The sequence below is a fragment of the Anabrus simplex genome, chromosome 12 (assembly GCF_040414725.1).
Source record: "Anabrus simplex isolate iqAnaSimp1 chromosome 12, ASM4041472v1, whole genome shotgun sequence".
NCBI classification, from domain to species: domain Eukaryota; kingdom Metazoa; phylum Arthropoda; class Insecta; order Orthoptera; family Tettigoniidae; genus Anabrus; species Anabrus simplex.
This window is the reverse complement of record NC_090276.1, coordinates 4,995,881-5,022,423: the sequence shown is the minus strand read 5'-3', so window position 1 is coordinate 5,022,423 and position 26,543 is coordinate 4,995,881. Positions and strand designations below refer to the sequence as shown.

At 40.1% G+C, this 26,543-nt stretch overlaps 1 protein-coding gene across 1 annotated transcript in view; it reads right to left on the bottom strand.

Annotated features, from left to right (window-relative positions):
- salto overlaps positions 1-26,543 on the bottom strand; it is a 157,619-nt gene that overhangs the window by 32,805 nt on the left and 98,271 nt on the right. The window contains exons 7-8 of the mRNA XM_068229878.1: positions 19,788-20,027; positions 9,628-9,833 (exon numbers count right to left, since the gene is read on the bottom strand). Coding sequence (XP_068085979.1) covers positions 9,628-9,833; positions 19,788-20,027 — 446 coding nt within the window. The remainder of the gene's footprint in view (positions 1-9,627; positions 9,834-19,787; positions 20,028-26,543) is intronic.

Below are 26,543 nucleotides of genomic sequence, written 5' to 3'. Positions count from 1 at the left end.
TAGCTTATGTGATAAATAAGAATCTCTTGTAATACCTATGTTTAAACTGGGTACTTACTCATTACGGTGCAAGTCAGGTGTCTTATTGTTTCAGCAGTGCTAGCTTGTCTGACACTTCTCTTTCTGGTGTTATATCAATGTGGAAGAGGTGGTAGGGAACGTGGAGAGGGGGAAGGGGTACGCGGGTCTTTGTGCGTCAGTGCTTTTGTTAGAGGGGAGTTACTCGAAGTAGCAAGGGTGGGCCTAGTACTTGGTGAGGTGGAGGGAGCTTTCGAACTTATAGATTTAAATATCTGAGGGATGTTATTATCACCTGAACTGACAGCTTCCAATAAATTTGGCATCATTTCATGTAACAGACTTCTGACCTCAACGTCGTCATTGAGATTTGGATTTTTGTTATAGGTCTGGTCCAAAATAAAAAAATTGATAAGATCCACACAGTTGAAATTTCCAATTTCTTTGCAATCATTTAAGAAGAGGCTAGGAGAACAACAGATAGGGAATCTGTCACCTGGGCAACTGCCCTAAATGCAGATCAGCTGTGATTGAGTGATTGATGTAAAGTGTGATTCCTCAGCTTTTTGTTGTATGTAATGAACCCAACATGATAGCACGTTCATCTTGGGAAGGTGCAGGAGTGTAGAGCTTCGAGATGGCAAGACTATTTCCATACCTAGTAAGGGCTTATAGCAGTGGCGTATGCTGGGATCAAGACGTGGGCTATCACTAGACTTAGGTGTCTGGCTCCATGGCTAAATGGTTAGCGTGCTGGCCTTTGGTCACAGGGGTCCTGGGTTCGATTCCCAGCAGGGTCAGGAATTTTAACCATAATTGGCTAATTCACCTGGCACGGGGACTGGGTGTATGTGTCATCTTCATCATCATTTCATCCTCATCACGGCATGCAGGTCACCTACTAGTGTCAAATCAGTCCTCGGACACATCCCGGCACTAAAAGCCATATGCCATTTAATTTTTTTTTTTAACTAGACTTAGGTTACACATTTTTGACGGTTGGTTTAGTGAAATCAAGCCTTCAGCATTTTGAGCTGCAGCCAATGGAGAAGCCTGCTGTGTTGTCAATGCTGCTTCACAAGCTACTGCCCTGGCCTCTGCAACTGCCAATGCTCAACCTCTGATCAGTGGAGAAGGTAGCCTAAGGTTTAGCAAATTAAAGTCCGGCTTTGTGGCTAAATGGATGTAATACTTGCCTTTGGTCCGATGGCCCCGGTTCAATTTTCAGAATCAACCCCCTCATACTGTTAATTCCCCTGGCTTGGGGACTGGGGTTTATGACGTCTTCGACATTAATTTTATCCTCGTTAGGTCACCACCAATCCTATACAGATGCTATGCACCATTATTATTATTATTATTATTATTATTATTATTATTATTGGTACTATTAAATAAAAATGTTGAATTTTGCAGCGGTCGTACCCATCGTTCACTGGTTAATTAGCTTCCTTGGGAGATCAGTGGTGGTGTCCGACCCATGATTACGGTTTTGATTCCAATCAACAAAAGAGAACACTAAACCTGAAAGACTGCATTTCATTTTAGGAGATCTACCAATAAAAAGAAAACTATATTGCAGCCCTTGCAGTGTCTTCCTACAAGGATGTAGAAGTAAACAAGAATGAAATACCAGCACTCTGTTATCTATGTACAGGAAATGGATTTATATGTAAATACATATCTCTTTAGGAAGCTAAAATTAATTATACTGTATTTTGCATTATCCTTACGAATCATGACGTGTAAAGTTGAAAAATGGAGTATTCATTTTCCATATTTTTCCATATTTTGGAGTTTAGCACATATGTTCCATATTCTTCATCATTAAAATCAATATAGTCCATATTTTGGCTAAAAAGTATTAAATTATATTACATTAGCAGTCCTCTCAATAATGGAGAAATAAATTTAAAATCTATATTCGAAAAATTAATATTTTAACTGGGGTGCAGGTCATTATCATGCCTGTCCCTGTCTAGGCTAATACAATAAGCTGATAAGCGGTGCGAAGAAAGAGAGAGGTTGAGCCCGGAAGTGGTGGAGATCAGCCAGTTCGTACCGTGACTATCTGAACCACACTTACAGCACTGATAAGCTGCATTACATAACATCGACTGTGTCTGTGCCATAATTTCGTAACTAGGGAAATCTCATTCATCGACGATGTGCTAGTGGTTTCTGGATTAGTTCGTAATTCGGGCATTCTCTTTGATTGCTTCATTACTCCATCTAGTTCTCTACCAGTCATTCACAGTTTGAATTAGCAGTGAGACAGATCATAGTGTTCTTGTATGTTCAGTGTGTGCAGTTACCTATTGATATTCATTGAAGACTTTTTTTTTTTGCCTATTGGTTTTACGTCGCACCGACACAGATATGTCTTATGGCGACGATGGGACAGGAAAGGGCTAGGACTGGGAAGAGGAAGCGGCCGTGGCCTTAATTAAGGTACAGCCCCATTATTTGCCTGGTGTGAAAATGGGAAACCACAGAAAACCATCTCCAGGGCTGCCGACAGTGGGATTCGAACCTACTATCTCCCGAATAGTGGACACTGGCCGCACTTAAGTGACTGCAGCTATCGATTTAAATCTAAGAATTTCATTTTTTGTCCGTATTGAACTGAGAACGTAAGATAGGAAACTTAAAAGGGTCCACCTTTTCAATACAAATAAATGCTATAAGTTTATTTACAACATATATTTACACTTGGAACTAGTTTCAACGCTGTTTGGCGTCATCTTCAGCCAAAATGTGGGAAATAGGCATAGGCATCAGCATGCAGACATGCAGCTATCGTTTTCGGTCATTGAAGACATTAACGTTGTTACAATAATTTACATGCCTATTTCCCACATTTTGGCTGAAGATGACGCCAAACAGCGTTGAAACTAGTTCCAAGTGTAAATATATGTTGTAAATAAACTTATAGCATTTATTTGCATTGAAAACGTGGACCCTTTTAAGTTTCCTACCTTATATGCAGCTATCGAACTCGGTCATTGAAGACATTAACGTTGTTACAATATGCCTAAAGTAGCTCAGTCAACCAGTTTAAAATTGAAAATTTACATATCAGAATTTAAAGAAGATGGTTTATCAACTGACAGTAAGATATTATTTTGTAATTTGTATCATTGTGCAGTAACATCTACTCAAAGGTTCCTTGTGCAACAGCACGTTCCAACCAGTAAACACCAGGCTAACAAACAACGAGATTCCAAGCAGAGACAGTTGTTTCTGACACAACCAGCAACTTCCAGTGTAACGTCCGAGTTCAACACCGATTTCTGCTGTGCTCTCATCTCTGCTGGCATACCTCTCTTCAAACTGAATAATCAGTGCTTCAGGGAATTCCTCGAGAAATAAACTAAACGATCCATCCCGGATGAGTCAACGTTCAGAAAAACTTACTGTTCAGCCATATACAGTGAAACTGTTCGGAAGATAAGACAAGACGGTCCAATTTGGGTTTCCATTCATGAGACAACAGACAAAGGAGGCAGGCTAATTGGCAACGTAATCGTTGGTTTGTTAAGCTAAGATTATTGTAAACGGATTGTCTTACACTGCGATGTTCTAGAAAAGTATGATAACAAAACTATAGCAAAAATGTTCAATGAGGCTACAGGTATCCTCTAGCCACAGGGCGTTAAGTATAATAAAGTGTTACTTTTTATTAGCGATGCCGCACCTTATATGATAAAAGCCGGAGAAGCATTATGTGTTGTATATCGTAAGATGACTCATTTAACATGTGTAGCACATGCCTTTCATCGTGTGGCAGAAGTGGTAAGAGGCAGTTACCCCAAAGTAGATTTATTGATTTCCTCAGTGAAAAACGTTTTTCTCAGAGCCCACAGAAGAGTTCATCTTTTGAAAGAAATGTACCCAGAGATTCGGTTGCGGCTTAAGCCGATTCTAAGTAGGTGGGGTACGTGGCTGCAAGCGGTTGAATATTATGTTGAATATATAGACTGTATTAAGAATGTTCTGCATGCCGTGGACTCTGAAGATGCAGCCTCAATTGAAGCCGCGAAAACAGTTGTCTGCAATACAAGTGTGAGAAATGACTTATGTTACATTCAGCATAATTTTTCATGGATCACAAAAACACTGAAAAGGCTCCAAAACTTGCATCTCTCACTTTCTGACAGTTGTGAAATTGTGAATAAAACAACTAAATCGTGGTACAGGTAAAGTTGCAGATGTAGTAGACATGAAGATGGCCACTGTATTTTCAAACAACACTGGATATGAAGAAATGACAAAGGTTGCTGCAATGCTGTGCGGGGTTTTGTAAAATTAACATTGGATTTAACACCAGCAGATAATGTGAAGTTGAGTTATGCCCCCATTACCTCTTCCGATGTTGAACGCAGTTTCAGTCAATATAAATCTGTCCTCAGAGATAATAGGAGAAGATTCACTTTCCAGCACTTCTCCCCGGTCACTGCTCCTATTTTTGTAATCCATTGTTTTGGTAACAGAGAATAAAAGATTGTGTGTTCTTCAAATATATTAAAATAAGAAGTGCAACATTATGTTGCATGTAGATCTACTTTGTTTAGCTTCTTTGAACTTTGATATTAAACAGAAATTAATGTTATATGCGTAATTTTAAGTCCATATATAATTCCATATTTCAATAAAAATAACTAAATATATATGTACATATTTCAATAATTATTGGTACATATAAATCTGTTCCCTGAAGAATTAAGTCAAAAGTATGAGGTGAGGAAGTATATGCGATGAGTAACACATGGTTGATAGTTAGCAGTGACGAACCAAAGCCTAGCACACCTCTTCTCCCCGGTCACTGCTCCTATGTGATATACAGCAGCAAGCCACGACGGGTGAGTCAAGGGGAGAGGGAGGAGAGTCTGGGCTGCTATATCAGTTTCCGATGCCTTGTTCTCAGAAATACGTGTAACGTTTTTTCTCACTGCTTTGAGGTTTTTAAAATGGAACAATGTGTCAGATGCTTACATTATAATGTGCTTTAGACTCCCATCATTCTCAACTGAGGTTTGGGCTTCACTGATAGCCTTGGTAGCCCTCAGTATATGCCACTGGCTTATAGGAGGCTCAACAGAGCCAATGCTGTAAAGAATGAAAATGGAGCGCAATACTGAAGCTTAACTCAGCAATGCAATCTACAGCAATCTATTGTTGTAGGGAAACATGGATATATCCTATACCATATCCACAGGTTTTTCCTCATTGCAATGTGTCATTAATAATAATAATAATAATAATAATAATAATAATAATAATAATGATAATAATAAAAATAATAAAGCCTTTTCTTCACGCATGAATAAAATGGAAATGGCTTACCATCTGACTAAAAATGTCTATAACAAAAGATCTATATCTCTGAATGCAAAAATCAAACACTATTGCACTGTTATCCGGCCAGAGGCTCTATATGCAGCGGAATGTCTCGCCATGCACAAAAAAGGCATGATGGAGAAATTGGAGGCCAAGGAAAGAAAGATTTTGAAAAAAATCTTAGGTCCAGTCAAAGACAACGGCGAGTTTAGGAGACGGCACAACCAGGAGTTGTACTCGAATGTGGAGAAAATAACTGATGTGATGCAAAAAAGGAGGATTACTTTTTATGGACACATGGCCCGAATGAATTCAACACGGTTAACCAACCGCATTTTCACTTTCCTCCAAGAGAAAAAGGCAAAGGGGGCATGGTTCAGTGAGGTACAGAAAGATCTGCAGAAGATTGGGATCTCATTTGAAGATATCCAGGAACGTGTCCCACTTAAGAAAAAACTCCAAGAACATCAGAGTTTCCTACCAAAGCCGAAGATGAAAACGGGAAAGTCATGGACGGAAGAACGAAAGGAGCAACACCGTATGCGAATGAAGGAGTACTGGACCAACATTAAAGCTCGAGGGAAACAGTTGAAATGACGTGGTTCTTAGTTGGCCGAAATGAAACAATAGAAATAATAATAATAATAATAATAATAATAATAATAATAATATCTGTGTTCAACTCCTTGCCTGAATAGTCAGCATTGATACCTTCGGTTCAGAGGGTCTAGGGTTCGATTCCCGGCCTGGTCAAGGATTTGAATCGCGTCCGATTAATTCTTTAGGCTTGGGGACTGGGTGTTTGTGTTTGAACCAATACCTTCCTCTCAATATTCATACAACGGACTATACTACCAACCACCACAAAAACATTCAATAGTGATCACATCCCTCCACATAGGGTTGACGTCAGGAAGGGCATCCGACTGTAAAACCAAATCCACATGTGTGACACTGTCGCAACCGCAATCCCACAGGTGTGGAAAAAGTGGCAGAAAAAGAAGAATATGTATGTATGTCAGTTTCCTAATACGGGGTTGGGGATGAGGTGAGATGAAATTGTATGGCATGTTTTTACGGCCGGATTCCCTCCCTGATGCCAGCCTCAGTTGAGGAGCTAATGAAGATGAAATGAATGATTATGAATGAAATTGGGTAGGGGCGTGGAAGGAATAGGCTGTGGCCTATGACTAGGACCTGAAAATGGGAAACCAAAGAAAACTATTCTCAGGACAACTGATGGTGGGTTTTGAACCCACTCATCTCCTGAATGCAGAGCTTGACTCCTTATCTGTAGTTTGTTATTATTATCCTTCTTCTTATTGTTATTATCATCATTCTGGCTTAAATAGTTAAGACAGTTATTAATTTCACTCTGTTTCCTTTCATTACTTCAGCATGGAGATTACAAAAACTACATAACAAGCCATTTAATGTGGTTAGAATGACATTTTTTTTACAAGAGCCCCATTTTGCCCATGGAGATTAGTCATTCAGTTTAGTACGAAAAGAAACAGAAATTTGTTATTTTCAGCAAAACACAAAAAATTGGATAAACATTTTTTACCTTTCACTTCTACACTTGTAAATAAAGTTGCTGTGTCCAGCCTCAAAAACTAGCACATACCAGACAAACACTTTAAACATTAGGCAGGGCAGAAGAAGAAAGCATGTATGTACTGGTGTGGCCTAACTTCAGAAAAAAGGGGAGAGAGTAGCAAGTTCCTAAAATCCTCATCCTCATCCGGACTTTCCACATTTTCCATTTCACTCGCGTAGAGAAACTCAGACATTCCGTCAGAGTCCTCATAATCCGAACCCTCCTGGTCATGTAGAAGACACTGCCCATTGTTTGTCTTTGGTTTGAAGTCGTGTTTAACAAACCATTCTTCAACATCATCCAGCAATTGATCCGTGCCAGACCACACAGTGTTTCGAGACTGCATGGGGTAAGTCGTGCTGTGCAGGCGGCTGATGTAGCTTGCTATAGGATTCTGTTGCTGGGACAGATAAGAATGTTTCATTTTATTGTCACTGTCTTTGCAGCTCGTGATACAGTCTTCACTACTGCTCTGAGTTTGGTTTGATCGAGAAGGCATTATGTCTCCTATGTAATGGAAGGGCCAGGAAGGTACCGTAGCCCATGGCGTGGCAACATTACGACTGCTTCTTTGAGCCTGTTTCCTCACATCAATCTTGGGAATTCCTGGAATCTGTGCCGGCCAGATTGGTGTATTTTTAGCCAACTTAACTGTCTTATCCATGGGCAAGTTTATTGCCTCGTCAGATCCTTCAGGACTGGTGAAGGGTGGGTCACATTTTCCTTCATCGTCAGAATCACTCTTACCTTCTTTTTCACTGGCTGTGCTATAATTGCAGGAACTTTCATCCGAAGATGATTTGTTTGAACCATTCTGTTTTTTCTTTGACTTTTGATCCTCTGTGCCTGCAGTGTCAGGAACTGATGGTTTGGGCTCTGTAACAAAAGTAATGGTCGTTCTTGAGTTACTGTCGCTGTCCCAAACCTCAGGCTCACTGTCACTGAATTCATCTCCATTGTGTAGTTTGTGCAGACTCTTCTTCTTGCGGTAGGTGTTGGCATTTGTGAATTTCATTTGAAGTCTCTTGTTCTCCAGAGGTTTGATATTATCTGATGGCTCAAGCATTTCTCTGTTGTTTGCACTGCTCTGTATTGCCTTATACTCCTCGTAGTTACCACTGTCTACATCTCCTGCCTCGGGTGGATATGGATCATAATACATGCTACGTTGTGGAGTATCGGTCACCACATCGGTTTGCATGAACTCTTGCTTTAGTGTCAGGCATGTATTGACGAGTTTTGGTGAACCTTCCAGTAAGTGTGTAGGAGGATGTTCTGGTGTGAGGTTCACTGTTGTTATAATATGCTCTTTACGGATTGGAGATCGTTCGTTCTTAAGATCATTATTCTCATTGTTCGGTGGTGAAATTCTTCTACCGTTTCTCCTATTCCTTGATTTATGTTCATATTCTCTCATTGTGTTCTCATCCTCGTCCTCAGTGTCGCATTCTGACAAGACTTCCGTGATGGTGGTGCAACTATTAGATATGTCGAGTTCTGAATCTCGATGAGCTTTGCGTCTAGCCACTTCTGCACCCTTGTAATGATTGTGTCTTTTTGTACGAGCGCTCACTTTCCTGCCTCGACCATCTGTACCGAAATTGATTATTATTGGAGAATACTGTTTGTGACGCCTCTGTCGAGATTGACTCTTGCGGATGGGCCGCATACAGCCCCTGCACACTTTGTCCTCCTCGCTGCTACTTCCATATCTCCTTTTAGGAGTGATATCATGTTTTTTATGTCTCGACTTGTCACCTCTCCTTCTCAGGCATCTTGAGCAGTACTCTCTCCTTGGAGAATAGAGATGGCTCTGATCGCTCGATTGGCTGGACAGGTCGAAGTCTTGTTCTGTTCCACAAGTTGATAGTGTGTCATAGCTACTTTCGTCGTGATAACGTCTCTTTCTGTGCTTACGACGTGAATGTCTCTGTTCTTTCTCTTCCTTTTTATATGGAACAAAGTCCTGTTTGTTATCTCCCATGTTAACAGATCGATCAGTAATATCAGACAAGGTTTGGCCCGTAGATTTTTTGAACGATTGTCCAGATTCCTGCAAATTAGATTGCTTATCATTATGGAATGCTAATGTTCTTCCCTGATAACTGAGTCCCTGCTTTCGAGCTTCTGTACTGTAGAGAGGTCCCTCACTATTCTGACTGTGTATGCTACTCCTTGGTGTTGTAACATGTCCTGCATTGAATTTATTGTCCCCCATAACAGGCTGTGAGTCATGGAAACTATGTCTAGCTAGTTCTCTTTCTGGAAAATGATGAAAGCTAAAAGGTGTCGACTTCATCCGTTCGTGGGTCATGCTATTGGGTGGTTCACTTTGGGAACGATAACTGTCAATGTTTTTGAAGTCGCAGCTGTCTATCGATTGTGTCCCAGCCTGAAAATAAAGATTCTTATTGGCCTCGGACTTAATTCCAAGCTTACCTAATGGCATGTAAATACTACTTGACAGAGGCATTTCCTTTGAAGGGAATTTCTGTGTAGATGTCTGTAAGTATGGCATTTTAATAGAATCTTTAGATGTGTAGTTAGTATTGTGTTGGGCAAATATCTGTGAGGTGGTGCTACACCATTGGGTGTCCGTGGATATCTCAGATATCTCGTCGAGGTAGAAGCCGCTGATGGCAGAGGTTTCGTAATCAGGTATCTCGTACCGTGTGGAAGAGTCGCGGTTCTGCAGTGCCATCTCGAGCTGGGCGATGCGAGCCTCGTGCCTAGTGCGCTGCGCCTGGCTACGCTCCTGCTGCTCCTCCAGCTGTTTGACAAGCCGCTCCAGGCGGAACACTTGCTGCTGTTTGTTCTCCAGTGTTTGATACAGGTTCTGCAGTTCCTCAGCCTTTGCTGCCACCTCCTTGTTCACCTGGAAAACAGACCTCAGATTGTAGAAATGACTTAAGGAAGACTAGGCTAACTTTTGGTGTGGAAAATGCAGCAGAAGGTAATGAGATGATTGCTTTAAGAAATTGCATGTGAAATTGTAAGGAGAGACCAATTGCAAAATACAGGTGGAAGGAGGAGCTAGGAAAAGAGTTCATGAATTATTATGAAGGAGAAACATGTAAAATAGTGAAAATAGGAATAGATATAATGATTGAGAATAATCAGATGGGTATGGCAGTAAAATTACTAGAACACACCATTAAGGTGGCGAAACAGAAGATGCGGGTAGAGGAGGTGAAGAGGAAAATGGAAAAGGGGTGGTACAATCATGACTGTAGACATCAAAATTTTGAAGTAATGAAAGCACTAAAGGCGTACAAGAAACGGGGGGGGGAGAGACAATCAGATAATGGAATTCTGCATTAAGAGGAAAGAATATAGAGAATGGAAATATTAGAGAATTGTTGTATATAGCGAAATTTGAATGGCAGTGGCAAAGGGTTACTGAGCTGAATAGAAATTCTAAACATAATCAAAGTAGGAAAGTGTGGAGTACGATTAGGTGGTTATGTGGCAAGCAGTAAGCTGCTCGGCAAACTGAAATAAGTCGTGCTGACTGGGTGGAGTACTGTAAGAAATCATCAGGAGGTGAAGACAGATGCAGACCAAAAATAGGAGTGGACTGTCAGGATTGGGATGTACTGTGCCTTTGTTAGATAAGGAAATACTAATTCAGGACGAATATTTCAGGTTCCCTATATCATATCAGTAGAAGAAGTGAGGTCTTAGAGAAGGCTAAGAAAGGGAAAGCAGGAGCTATTTCAGGGGGTATCTTATGAATTTTGGAAACAAATGACGAAGAACAGACACATGCTAGAAAGCATTGTTAAATTATTTAATAAAATATTTGAAGGGGGAGAATTTCCAAAATCTTGGCAAGAGGGTGTGATTTGCCCAATTTATAACAGGAAAGGAGAGAAATCAAACCCAAATAGTTATAGAGCCGCAGCATCCCAACCAGATCTGTACTGCTCTTTCGTGACAACACCAGACTCCACACCGCAAGACTTCCCCTCGTAATAAGGTTTGGAAGTTCATGTCGATTATACTATTGATTCAATTCAGATTTTGGTTACGTTCAGTTGGCAGTACTATCAGCACCAGTGAAGCTCCCTCTTGCCCCTCACCCCAGTAAAATGAAGTGTCACTAAAGGTTTTGTGGATAGTATATAATCACTGTGTCTGAAAAAACTGTCATGTGAAATATTTCAGCTTAGAACTTTGGCTGGTAAGGTTCTGGTATCAATCACTCTGGTCTAAAGGTTTTTGAAGTCTGTTCTTCAAACATGTTTTTCTCTGCAACCATTCTAGTTATTTGTGATCGTGTTCTTGGGATGACTTTAGAGATATTTAAGAACATAGTCAAGTCAATAACAGGAAAGACTGCTCTGAAGAGATTAAAGTAACTGTAGGGCAAACCAGAAGCATTTTACATTCAATAAAATGAGAAATGCTTCATGAAGGACAGTGTTATGATCTCATTACTGTTCTACAGTATGGAAGCTTAGACATCCAAAAAAGGGATGGTCAACCAATGGGAGGTGTTGGAGATGTGGACTTTCTGAAGGATTCTGCAAGTAAGCTGGGAGGTCAGAATCACAAACCTTGAGATATTGCATTTATTTTTTAATTTTTGACACGATCAGGCCCAACAAACCATACACCGCTACAAGACTCCTACTACATTGTGTTCTATCCATTGCTGCCAATCGCCATCTGACTGTTGCAGGTCCTTGTGGAAATTATCCCTCCACCTCTTCCTTGGCCTACCCAGGGTTCTCCTTCCTGTGGGGATGAAATCCTGGAGCTTCCTTGGCCATCTGTGGTCTTCCATCCAAGTCACTACACAGCAGTCACTTGTTTCTGATGGTTCCTGGTACAGTTCCTGTAGCTCACAATTGTCTGTGATCCTCCATTCACTTTTGTAATACAAGGAGTTAATGAAAGTCCTGTTTTTGGATAGTCCATGTTTCACAGCCTTTTAGTACAAAGGGTTGGATCAGTTTTGTACAGCCGAGTTTTGAACTGTCTGGAGAGACTTTTGTACCAGAGCAGTTGTGTTAAGCTGTAGAAAGATCGGACTCTCCTGTAGGACCTATCTCCCAGCCACAGTGACTGTAGTTGTGGAGCAACTTGACCCTGCCCTCAAGTCACAATGAGGTAATCAGTCTCAGCTTCATTTATGAGGAGGCTAAATCTTCTGGTGGCCATCTCCAGCACTCTGGTCATTTGTATCAACTCCTCCTCAGAGCTGGTGAGTAAACAGATATCGTCTGCATAGGCTAAGTGCATCAGGTTCTTCCACTTAACGCGGTTCCCACCGAAGTTCTCTCGTAAAATCTCAAGTGCAAAATTGAACAGGATAGTAGATGATTCGTATCTCTGTCTGAGACCCATCACAATTTCAAAGCTCTCTGTTTCCTGTCTTCACCTTTCCCATTGAGATAATGCATAGAGATAGTTAACACTGTTAAAATATGTAAGCCACAATATTAGGGTCATGTAACGAGAGTAGAGTGGTATCGTCTTCTGCAAGAAATAATTTAAGGGAAGTATGATGGTAAAAAGAGCTGCGGTAGAAGACAAACTCCTTGGTTGGACAACCTTAAAATGTGGTTTAGTTGTACTTCCAGTGAAAAATTCAGTGGCGCTAGTTCTAAGGACCAGATTGCTGTGATGATTGTCAACCTTCTTAGAGAATATGACACATGAAGGAGGGTTGATTTTATACATTAATTTGGTATAGAAATGTTAAACACAGTTTGCACCAGTTATTTTCCCAAGATTAAAAGGAATGACCATGTTTTCATTAAAATAAACTGATGATTGTTGAGAATTATTTTTGTGCAAAAACCAAACAAATTTCAACACCACTTCATTCCACTGAGAGCTTCGCTGCAATCGAAGTAAGTTGGAACCATTGATAATGCCGAACACAGTTTTCGGTGAAACGTCAGGACCATCATATGCTCCTGGAGCACGGCCTACAAGCCCGGAAAACACCGACGTGATTTGTAACGTATGTAAAAGTTTCAAACCAATTTATTAAAAAAACCACCATCCCAATACTTTACAATCTTTAAGTTTAAGATACAAATATGTTAAAATGGGACATGTTTCGCTTAGGCTTTGTAAGCATCTTCAGCCATACTTAATCTAAAGCTAAGTCAGGGCCCTGAACTGGGTTCCTCATTAAAGTATAATACATGCTTTAATACAAGATAAAACAGTCATAAAAATCTAGTCTGTGGAGAAAGCGATGCTTAAATGCAATTAAAATTCAATAATGAACTTGTCATAGTATTATATGTACATTGAATGAATACTAGTGTTTGTCTAAAAAAGTACAAGTTGGTTATTTGTAGAATAAGACATAGTCATAATGATCTGACATACATTTGGATTGTACAAATTATTTGATATTAATGAAGCGTGGATTAATTAATATCAAAAAATAAATCTTCGAACGTTGTTGATTGAGAATCAAGTACGTAGAATTACAGTAGATTTGTTAACTCCAAGTGGCTGCGTGATAAGGTCAAAAGGCGCTCGAAGCATCAGTATAGAAGTGTTGTGTCTCCTTCTAGAATAATCTTTGTAATAGATTGTAGTCGTGAGCTGTCTAGCGTAGTTTCAATGAATATGGTGTTCAATAAAGCCTTAGATGTGGGAGAATTCGCAATGTAGCGCGTGTTGAAAACTGAAATGTGTAAGAAAATGAATGTAAATTTTGAAACAAAGAGAACATTCTATTAATGAGTGGAAGTTTAACAACGCTTACCCCTAGTGTTGACAGAGAGATGACTAGCCTTGTTGGTTGTTTCAGACGATCTGGCAGTTGTTATTCTGCTGCTACGTGTATTGTAGGGGTGTGTCTGTGAAGGCGCAGGAGGTCAGGAGAGGGGAGGTAGGCGGAGCATTGAGGACATTAGGAGTAGGCGGAGGGGGTGTGGCGTGAATCGGTGACTTGGGAGTGGCTACTATTGCGTTAGGGAAATTGCTCACGTGTTAATAATTAAATATTTTCATGAAATTATTTGTATTTATGTTGAAGGCTGCGAGTAATTTAGGGATTTGTTCAATTAAAGGGATATTTGTGACAAGAACATTGTTTAGATTACTGTAAATATTATAATGCTGGTCTAGAAAAATGTAAGCATTTTCAAACTCGGTCATCAGTTTACTCTTGTTGACGTGTTTTATAATATGAAGGTCTTGTTCAGTCTTGGTAAAGTTATGGCCGGTATCCTTCATATGATTGCTCATAGCGGAATATTTTCTATGTTTTGAAGCATTGTAATGTTCCAAATATCTAGTTTTGAAACTGCGTCTGGTTTGTCCTATGTATGTAAAGTATAAAACTCGTAACACGAATCGTAATAAATTTTTAAACTCCAATACCGTAAATTCAATACACAATCAATTTTGGAATTCTGGAATTTATAGACACAAATGCGCCCAATGTAACTTTACCAAGACTGAACAAGACCTTCATATTATAAAACACGTCAACAAGAGTAAACTGATGACCGAGTTTGAAAATGCTTACATTTTTCTAGACCAGCATTATAATATTTACAGTAATCTAAACAATGTTCTTGTCACAAATATCCCTTTAATTGAACAAATCCCTAAATTACTCGCAGCCTTCAACATAAATACAAATAATTTCATGAAAATATTTAATTATAAACACGTGAGCAATTTCCCTAACGCAATAGTAGCCACTCCCAAGTCACCGATTCACGCCACACCCCCTCCACCTACTCCTAATATCCTCAATGCTCCGCCTACCTCCCCTCTCCTGACCTCCTGCGCCTTCACAGACACACCCCTACAATACACGTAGCAGCAGAATAACAACTGCCAGATCGTCTGAAACAACCAACAAGGCTAGTCATCTCTCTGTCAACACTAGGGGTAAGCGTTGTTAAACTTCCACTCATTAATAGAATGTTCTCTTTGTTTCAAAATTTACATTTATTTTCTTACACATTTCAGTTTTCAACACGTGCTACATTGCAAATTCTCCCACATCTAAGGCTTTATTGAACACCATATTCGTTGAAACTACGCTAGACAGCTCACGACTACAATCTATTACAAAGATTATTCTAGAAGGAGACACAACACTTCTATACTGATGCTTCGAGCGCCTTTTGACCTTATCACGCAGCCACTTGGAGTTAACAAATCTACTGTAATTCTACGTACTTGATTCTCAATCAACAACGTTTGAAGATTTATTTTTTGATATTAATTAATCCACGCTTCATTAATATCAAATAATTTGTACAATCCAAATGTATGTCAGATCATTATGACTATGTCTTATTCTACAAACAACCAACTTGTACTTTTTTAGACAAACACTAGTATTCATTCAATGTACATATAATACTATGACAAGTTCATTATTGAATTTTAGTTGCATTTAAGCATCGCTTTCTCCACAGACTAGATTTTTATGACTGTTTTATCTTGTATTAAAGCATGTATTATACTTTAATGAGGAACCCAGTTCAGGGCCCTGACTTAGCTTTAGATTAAGTATGGCTGAAGATGCTTACAAAGCCTAAGCGAAACATGTCCCATTTTAACATATTTGTATCTTAAACTTAAAGATTGTAAAGTATTGGAATGGTGGTTTTTTAATAAATTGGTTTGAAACTTTTACATTCTGTACTCCAATACGGCTATCATAATGAGACTCATAACACGTAATAGTGATTTGTAACGCTGGCTGTGAAAGCCTCAATTGCACTATGAAACAAATTTCATGTTAATTTTCCATGTTGCAAAGCTGTGTTAGAGATAATCTTCTAAATGGAAACACTTGGGCAATTATACTGCCATCTAAAATCATATGACCTTAAGTAAGGCTTCATGGAATCTTCACTCTAATGGCGTTCACATTTCATCCCTGATTTTTTATCTTGTTCAAATTTACTAAGGCTAAGCTTTCAATTAGACCGGAATGTAATTTCTGCCTCTTCTGGTATGCTGGCACTTAGACCAGAATGCTTCGGGTCAGTATTTGTCTAACATTATCATCACATACCGGTTTGTACAGGCACAGACGATGGTACTACAAGACATACACCATTACATGACAAAGAACGTGGAAGGGGATAGCTACTGGATGAGTATAAGCCAGGATGGAGGGATACGTCAAAGTATATCAAGTGGTTAAGGCAATGTATCAATGAAATTTGGTAAAAATGATGCAAAAACTCCATTTTTGTTCTTTTTACGTTTTTACTATTTTCATACCTTGTACTGTCTTTTTGTGCTTTGTTTTATTTAAATATCAGCCATTTAAGGCCCTTAATGGCCATTTAAATGACCCTGTGCAAGTGGGCGTTGCCTCACATTGACACTATTTTCATAAATATTTTTAGTTTAGTTTTTCGTAGATTCACCAAAACATGACAGTAGCAACATGAAGACTATACTATCTCCACAGGTAGTACGTGTGTCAAAGACTTGCTTCGAATGAGGTTTTAGAGCGCTGCACAGCAGGTGACACAGAATGCCAATGAATCATTGCATATTGTGATTTGGGCTAAGAGCCTGAAGGAAGGGTTTGTGTCAAAGAAAAAACTGGAGATTGCTCTAACATGAGCAATTGCTGAATTCAACAAGTGAGGAACCAAAAGCCAGTGTTAGGGGTGTTTAGTTAGCAGCTCAGGACAGAAAATTAGTGTCATGAGGGAAAAGCGTAGACTTGAACACTGGACGACAAGGGTTCAAAAGAGCCTGAAGGAAACTAAAACTCTCAAAAACTGCTAGTGAAACCAGGAAGAAGGCAGGAGAAGGGCCAACATATGGTGCTGGGGAGTTTTAAGTCAATTATATTCAGGCACCAAAGTACTGTTCATCTCTAAAATTTCAATCTCATTTTTTCAGAATTTCTTTTCCAGCATTTTTCAAGATTCAAAATGTTCCTCACATCAAAATTTTCAACTAATCTACTTGACACTCTTAGGATAGTTTAAGATACAACACAATAATAAACTGATGTGCAAATTTTACAATATATGCAGTATTTCAGGAGCAATTGTTTTTGATCTCAACATGATCGTAAAATATAAAAATTGAGTTATGCCTACGTAAAAATGTTTTTCTTTTGGTGTAATAAAAATCTGTCAAAACCCACACATACTTCTTTTATATTAGTATTTTAAAACTGAGATTAAATTTTTAGCCAGATCTTTGAGCCGTTTGGCCTGAGGAGCATTTTATAAATACATCGAAAAGTTTTTAAAAATGTGTTAAGTTTTTTAATATCTCAAAAACTGTTGTTGATAGAAACTTGAAACTTAGTGTGTTTTATCATATTGATACTGACATAAAATAATCAAAATTCTAAGGTAAAAGGATGAAAATGGTAGATTTTAGGATTTTCACAGATGCACTGCCTTAAGTGGCCAAACCATGATAACAACAACTTTAAAGTAGACACAGTGCTGCATGCAGATGATAAAGTATTATTAGCTAGCTTGAAAGATGATCTAAATAGAATCTAGAAAGTATAATAGCTATAAAAAGGAGCCAGAATTTGCTTAAATAGGAAGTATGAAGGAATAAAGCTACCTACTTGAACTACTTTGGCTATTCCCTCTCAGATGATAATGGCATAGATATCTTTAATAAGGTTTCAAAGTGTGCATGTTGGGGATGGATGTCCAGAATGGTTTAATACCACATAGGGTGTCTTACAAGGGAGCACACTCTCACCATCGCTATTCATTAGTCATGGGCAGTATTCTTAAAAACATGAATGGAGAACTACACACATTGGAGTTTGCTGATGATGCAGCCATCTGGGGAAAGACAGAGGTAGATGTACAAACTAGGCTGGATGAATGGGTAGCAAAGTTCAAACAGTATCAGATGAAAATTAGCACAACAAAAACTAATGCACTGAAAATAAGTAGGAAAGATATTGGCTGCCACATAAAGCTTGAAGGTGAAAACATTCAATGTGTACAAGTATTCAAATACAAATTCAATTTCCAGCAGGGGTACTGTGGATAAAGAAATAGTAAACAGGGTGGCTAGCAGTTCCAACTTCTACAACCTCTTTGGGATAACAAAATTCCCATGAGAACCAAGATGACTCTGTATGTCATACTCTGTGCCCATCCTCACATACAGTCTACAAACAAGTTCACTGAAAGAGAGAAAAGTTAGTAAACTGTGAGCATGTAAAATGAAGTTTCTATGAACTAGCCTTGAAAAAGCATGAAGGAACAATGACATCAGAATGGAACTTGAAGTTGACTTGAAAGAAGAGAAGCTAAGGACTTTGAGTTTAACATGGTATGGACGTGTAAAGCAAATGCCTGGCACAAGAACACAATGTGTATGCCTAGAAAGGGTAAAAGGAAGAAGGGAAATGAGAAGACCTAGGAGGAGATGGCTTCACCAACTGAGAGAGGATGTGGACAGAAATGGAGGAAATTGGGAGTCAGTGGTGAGAGAGAAGTTTTTTCTGGACAGACAACAATGGTAAAGACTCGTTCAACACCACCTAACCGGCATGCTGGAGGGGTTCTACGATGATGATGATGATGATGATGATGATGATGATGATGATGAGAACCATACACAGTATAAACTCCAAAATGAAACCATCCTTGGTAAAGAGACACACAAGGCTTGATTTTTACTAAATATTATCAGGATCAGTCCTTTCATATCGATGTGAAGTATGGTCCATCAGAAAGTTGGATTAAGCTAGGATCACTGCTGTAGAGATAAGTGTATGAGTTGTACAGCAGGGTCAAGTAAATCATCAATGATCTGCATTTAGGGCTGTTGCTGAGGTGAGAGGTACCCTATCCGTTGTTCTATTTGAATGAAACACTAATGAGGGTACACAGGATGGGATCATAACTGGAATGAAGGTGTAATGAAAGAACTAAAAATGCAACCTGTATTGAGATATATAAGAAAATACAGAAACATCACATCAGCAGATTGCCTGGAGAATGTTCCAAGCAGAGCCTATGCTACCAGCCCAGATGCCCAGCTAAGAGATGTGTAACAAGACTGCAACAGACTACTTTGCCTAATACCTGTCTAGAAGATGATGATGCTGGTGGTGACAGGAAGCGTTGATCTGTTCTCCATCCTCTCAGTGTCTGGTTCTGTATCATTCCCTCTTGGAATTTATCATACCACAGAATGTAGCAAAGAAGTAAGTGACCAGTCCCTCTGCTTACTTTTAGCCTACTTAAAAAAAGAGAACTAAAAAGACAGAAACATGAAAATGTAACACGTAATAGAATGAACACAATGGCAGATCAGCATCAGAAGAAGCAGCACAGGAAGAAGAGACAAGGCCAAACATGAAACCATAAAAAGACAAGGACAGTTCACACATTTACGAATGTGATTATTTTCCAAATTTGAAAATGTATTCAAGGATGCTTCATTCAGCAGGCTCTGAATGAACCACTAACAAGGTGGCCAAGGCATGTGGTATGTATCAATCCTAAGGGGTTGACAAAGAGCGACGCTTCACCTTCTTCCGACAGCTTGGTATTTGCTGTACTGTGCCCATGAATACACTACGGTAACACTGCAATAATGTTGTTGGTAACAAGAAAAAGGGATATGCAATGGCTTCTAAAGGATAACATTATTACCCTTTTGACATTTTCAGCCGGAGAAAACTGGGTGAACTACGAGTATTAGTGTTTGTCCCTCTTCTATCTGCTATAAGAAGTGACGAAGATAGCTTACATTCTTTTTCCAGGAGCATATAAAATTTATTTTTAAAAACTTTACGGTGGGCTTTGGAAGGGGCCCCAAGAAGGAGTAGAGATTGACTAACCGCCGTGGCGAGCAACTCGATTTGTCGCACCTTGTCGTTGTTCTTCTCTCTGTCTTGGATAGAGGCCTGCATGGTCTGTATCTGCTCTTCCTGCCGCTTGTCCTTACTCTTGAGCAGTGCCACCAGCTCGTCCCTCACCTTCAGCACCTTGCTCTGTTCCCTCATGACCCGCTCGCGCTGCTCAACCTCCAGCTGCTTCTGTAACACTGCCTGCTCTAGCTGCTCGTTGTTGTGCACCAGCTCTGTCAGCGACGCCTGCAGATCTGCCACCTGTAACATCACGTCAACCAACTTAGATACTTCCTACCTAATTTAACTGCTTTCTCTGGTTATTTGCTTACTGTTGTACAAAATTATTTACAGTACATTTCTCAATGACAAGGTATCAGTCCTGGCAATTTAAAATATGGAGGTCTACAGAGGATATCCACTACATCGCAACCAATGAAAATAATCCTGAAATTAACATCCTACCATACATCTTAATGAGAAACCAGTTGGGCATAACAGAATAAATAAATTAAACAAAGCAAATTATATCACCAAGACTACATACAACAACAAAAAGTTATCAATAGCAGCAAAATTAAGACATTATAAAACCATCACACAGCCAGAAATAACTTATGGTAGTGAAACCATTTTTAAAACTACTAATACAGCTGAAATAGACAAAATACTTAAGACAGAAAGAAGAATAATTAGAACATTGCATAAATAACCAATGCCAATTTAATGGACAGTGTAGAATAACATCAAATAAAACAGTTTATAAAGAAATCAAAATGGTATTGAGCACAATTAGGAAAGAAACATATTTCATTGTTTGGACGTCTTATTAGACACCAGAATTAGCAGAAGAATTACTGAAAAATTATGAAATAGCGAGACCAAGTTTAAATGGATTACAGACATTAAGTATGATATTAAAGAACTCCAAATAACAATAGATGATCTTAAAAACAAAACAAAAATGAAAAGAACACATGCACGCATTGCCAGATTACAGACCAAGATCAATATCAATAAAATATCTAATGGGAGGTTGTTTTTAATTGAAGAAAGGAAGGCAGCATCTCTCAGAATGCAGAAATAATCCTTTGTATAATTGACTACAGTAGTCCAATGTAGGCTATAAAATCTAAAATAAATTAGGCTTATACTTGTTGCTTAGTTACAGCAATGTACAGTATTAGAAATTATTTAAATATGAAAAAATCATATAAGAGTAGAGTATGTACATAAGCGTTGCTCCAATACAGATAGGTCTCATGGCGACGATGGGATAGGAAAGGCCTAGGAGTGGGAAAGAAGCAGCTGTGGCCTTAATTAAGGTACATCCTTAGCCTGGTGTGAAAATGGGAAACCACGGAAAACCATCTTCAGGGTGCCGACAGTAGGGTTCGAATCCAGTACCTCCCAAATGCAAGCTCACAGCTGTGCACCCCTAACTGCATGGCCAACTCGCCTAATGATGGTTAAAGTAATATGCATATCAAAACAAAGGCAGAAATTAAGTGAGGGTGAGAGAGAGTGTGTGTACTTCCTTAATTCCTAATTGAGCTTGGAAACTGACTTAATTATTAAGGAAAAAAAAATCTTGAACTTACTTCAAGTAACTCTGAATTAATTATTTATGAATAATTAGAACTATTACCAGTAACAACATTTTATGAAACGTTTTACTCCACAACACATTTCAGAGTGTAGGCTCCATCATCAGATGGCAAAATGATGATATTTAATTGTCATTTTTTGGAATAAATTATGAATGGTAACAGTTTTAATTATTCATAATCATGTAATGTCTTCTCATTTTTGCTTTTTAATGCCCAGGTATTTTTTGAAAATGAAGTCATGTCATTTCCTCATAAACACAGCATCTTTAGACTATTTTTTCCAGTTGTCAGACTGGAGGAAAGCAGAAGTGACATTGCACACTGAGGCAGCCAGTTAACTCAAGGCCAGTTAAGAAGGTGTCCACTGTAATTACATTCAATTGCAAACAACAAACCCTATGGTACTATAGCCCTAATGGGCCTTGTTCTTCCAAGCAACCATTGCTCAGTCCAAATGTAGTGGTGGTGGTGTTTGTTTGAAGAGGACGTACAACCAGGTAACCATCCTCTCTGAACAAATTAAGTGGGTACAAAAATACCAATAATTTATTAAATGAGGGAATTTGAAAATAAATTAAAAAATAAATTTTAAAAAATATTTTGTTAACGTAAGTTCCCTGAGTAACAGAACACTTGAAATATATAAACACTTGATTAATCCACTCTCACACATGAAGCAAATGACGAGATCAGTAGTAGTTGCGTTTTCGGATAGTATGAGTTTGACTGTCTCCTGCAGGCCAAGGTTCCGTCTTAGATCAGAGAGATCGGCACACACTGTGAGGATATGGGCCATGGTGAAGTCGGCACCACAAGGACACACTGCGGGGTCTTCCCTCTTTAGTAGATAAGAGTGTGTAGAGAGTCTATGACCTATCCTCAGCCTACACAATACTATGGCCTCTCTCCGTGAAGGCCGGAAAGAGGACCACCACACGGTAGTTGTCTTCTTATTTGCTCTCAGTTTCTTGGGAGTTTGGATAGCTAACCGTTCCGATTCCCAGGAGGCCAAAATGCTTAGACGTAGCTGAGAACAAATATCTTTGGCAGGTAAAAGTACCACTTCCTTTGCAGCTTCATCCAAAAGTTCATTTCCCGCAATCCCAACGTGGCTTGGAAGCCATGCGAAAGTGATTCTGGTGCCGACATCACATAGCCTGGCTAGAAGGTCATTAACCTGCTGCGCTACTGGGAGTTGCGAGAAACAGGTGTCAGTAGACTGCAGGGAACTTAATGATGAGTTGGCACACATGAGAAAATATTTTCTTTTGTCACTCAATGCATGTTAGTCTCTCATTAAAATGGAGACCCAGGAATCTGCAGGTGTCTGCCACTGGTAAGACACTATTTTGCAAGCGGAGCTCTTGTTCAGGATTCACTAGCCGACGTCGATAAAAGTGTACAACTGAGGTTTTCGCCGCTGAAGATGGCGTAAAGTTCTGCAGTATACACACTACATACACTAGGAAGCAAGATCTTCCTGCTTACATTATCGATGATGATAGAGCAACCCACATTTTCTCCGATCTTAGTACCATCCGTGAAAACAGGTCTTGCGGCTAGATACTGGTGAACGAAGTCCTGGAAATACTTCCGATCAACAGAGGAATCCGTGTTCACCTTGGGTCGATGGAGTAGATCTAGCCGTATATCCAGTCGCGGAACTAACCATGGAGGTACCTTGCTAGAAGTCTGATCAATACAACCACTGATAGCCACAGGCTGAGAATGGGGCTAGTACGGTAAGCTCCCGTTGCCAGCCTAACTCCACTATGGGGAACACTGTCTAAAAGTCTCAGCGTAGATCTTGATGCACTACCATAGTCCATTCGGGAGAGGACCGTTGCCATATAAAAACGCAGAAGCACTACAGATCAGCCCCACACGATGTGCCGTTGAGAAACTTAAGCATATTACTGGTCTCTTCATGTAGGAAACCTTCAGTTGACGGATGTGGGACTGCCACGTTAGTCTCTCATTAAAATGGAGACCCAGGAATCTGCAGGTGTCTGCCACTGGTAAGACACTATTTTGCAAGCGGAGCTCTTGTACAGGATTCATTAGCCGACATCGACAAAAGTGTACAACTAAGGTTTTCGCCGCTGAAAATCGCAAACCCTGTTGCAGGGCCCATCTGTTGACTTGGTTAATAGCTTGCTGTAGTTGAAGTGTTTGTGGGATCAAATAATCATGTTTATTTAATCTGAAAATTTATTGTTGTGACACAAGGAGTTTTAGACTGTTGGTTATTTTCAGATTCCAGTGAAATGGCTGCCGACTTCAGTTAAGTAGGATATAAAATTTATAAATGAAGTTGTTTCATTAGATTATGTTCACAATAGTGTTGTGCACAGTTAATTACATATGCTGTAAGCATTTGAAATAGTATGATTGCATAATGTCGTAGTAGTGCTTCTTAAAGCTTTAGCGTTGTGATATAGCAACACTCAGTAAAATCGCTGCAGCTGTCAGATCATGTTACTTTATCCTAATGCATATATTTTTTTTGCAGGAAGGGATTTTCCCTTTCTGAAGCACTGGATATGCTACTCACTGAAGATCTCGGTGGTGATATTTTTGCAGAACCGCCCGATGTAAGTGTACTTACAGACGAGGACTCTGGTGATGAAGATGATGGGGCTTATTGATAATCTCAGCTCTGAACAGTTGTGCACCAGTGCTGAAATAGAGCTTGTAAATAATTACAGAATTAGGATTAGTTACAACGGTAAAGGCTTGTTACCGGAGGACGAAGTGCTTTCCATGTCTACTGATGCAAGATTTGTTTCAGTGCCCAAAACTACCAAAGAATGGATAACTGATAGAGAAAATTATAAATCAAATTATAAACAAGATGGACCGAAGGGGCTAATTTCAATATAGGGCAAGCATTGACATTTCCGGAGCTTTGTTTTAGAAAGTACAAATCCATGACTGTTGTTGACATTTCTGAATTGTTTGTGGATAACCAGCTGATCAAACATTTAGTTCAAAGGACCAAAAAATATGCAATGTTTTTAAATTGTATGGACCCACAAATAACTTCTGATGAAATTCATTGCTTCATCTCCATACTTTTCATTTTTGGATACAATTAGTTGCCCTCCGAGCATTCTTATTGGGGCATGCAGGATGATATGATAATATGAAGACAGTAAAAGACTGTCATTCTCTATCCCTCTGCCTAATGTGCAAGTATGCCTGAGAAAATATGCATTGCATGTAAGTTTGGTAAAGCATTCTTTATGATTATATTAGACATGATTAGAAACAAATAACTGGTTTGATAGAAGGCAGTTTGGGTTTTTGAAAGGTTATACCACTGAAACTCAACTTGTAGGATTCCAGCAAGATATAGCGGATATCTTGGATTCAGGAGGGCAAATGGACTGTATTGCAGTTGATCTGTATAAGCATTTGATAGGGTGGATCATGGGAGACTATTGGCAAAAATGAGTGCAATTGGACTAGACAAAAGAGTGACTGAATGGGTTGCTATATTTCTAGAAAACAGAACTCAGAGAATTAGAGTAGATGAAGCATTATCTGATCCTGTAATAATTAAGATGGGAATTCCTCAAGGCAGTATTATTGGACCTTTATGTTTTCTTATATACACTGACTGACAGAGCAAATGCAACACCAAGAAGGAGTAGTTCAAAAGGGATGAAAGTTAGGGAAAAAACAGAGACGGCACGGACAAATAATTGATGTTTATTTCAAACCGATATGCAGGTTACACAATGCGCACGGCATCGACTCAGTAGGATGTAGGACCACCGCGAGCGACGATGCACGCAGAAACACGTCGAGGTACAGAGTCAATAAGAGTGCGGATGGTGTCCTGAGGGATGGTTCTCCATTCTCTGTCAACCATTTGCCACAGTTGGTCGTCCGTACGAGGCTGGGGCAGAGTTTGCATACGGCGTCCAATGAGATCCCACACGTGTTCGATTGGTGAGAGATCCGGAGAGTACGCTGGCCACGGAAGCATCTGTACACCTCGTAGAGCCTGTTGGGAGATGCGAGCAGTGTGTGGGCGGGCATTATCCTGCTGAAACAGAGCATTGGGCAGCCCCTGAAGGTACGGGAGTGCCACCGGCCGCAGCACATGCTGCACGTAGCGGTGGGCATTTAACGTGCCTTGAATACGCACTAGAGGTGACGTGGAATCATACGCAATAGCGCCCCAACCATGATGCCGCGTTGTCTAGTGGTAGGGCGCTCCACAGTTACTGCCGGATTTGACCTTTCTCCACGCCGACGCCACACTCGTCTGCGGTGACTATCACTGACAGAACAGAAGCGTGACTCATCGGAGAACACGACGTTCCGCCATTCCCACATCCAAGTCGCTCTAGCCCGGCACCATGCCAGGCGTGCACGTCTATGCTGTGGAGTCAATGGTAGTCTTCTGAGCGGACGCCGGGAGTGCAGGCCTCCTTCAACCAATCGACGGGAAATTGTTCTGGTCGATATTGGAACAGCCAGGGTGTCTTGCACATGCTGAAGAATGGCGGTTGACGTGGCGTGCGGGGCTGCCACCACTTGGCGGCGGATGTGCCGATCCTCGCGTGCTGACGTCACTCGGGCTGCGCCTGGACCCCTCGCACGTGCCACATGTCCCTGCGCCAACCATCTTCGCCACAGGCGCTGCACCGTGGACACATCCCTATGGGTATCAGCTGCGATTTGACGAAGCGACCAACCTGCCCTTCTCAGCCCGATCACCATACCCCTCGTAAAGTCGTCTGTCTGCTCGAAATGCCTCCGTTGGCGGCGGCCTGGCATTCTTAGCTATACACGTGTCCTGTGGCACACGACAACACGTTCTACAATGACTGTCGGCTGAGAAATCACGGTACAAAGTGGGCCATTCGCCAACGCCGTGTCCCATTTATCGTTCACTACGTGCGCAGCACAGCGGCGCATTTCACATCATGAGCATACCTCAGTGACGTCAGTCTACCCTGCAATTGGCGTAAAGTTCTGACCACTCCTTCTTGGTGTTGCATTTGCTCTGTCAGTCAGTGTACATATAAATGATATGAGTAAAGAAGTGGAATCAGAGATAAGGCTTTTTGCGGATGATGTTATTCTGTATAGAGTAATAAATAAGTTACAAGATTGTGAGAAACTGCAAAATGACCTCGATAATGTTGTGAGA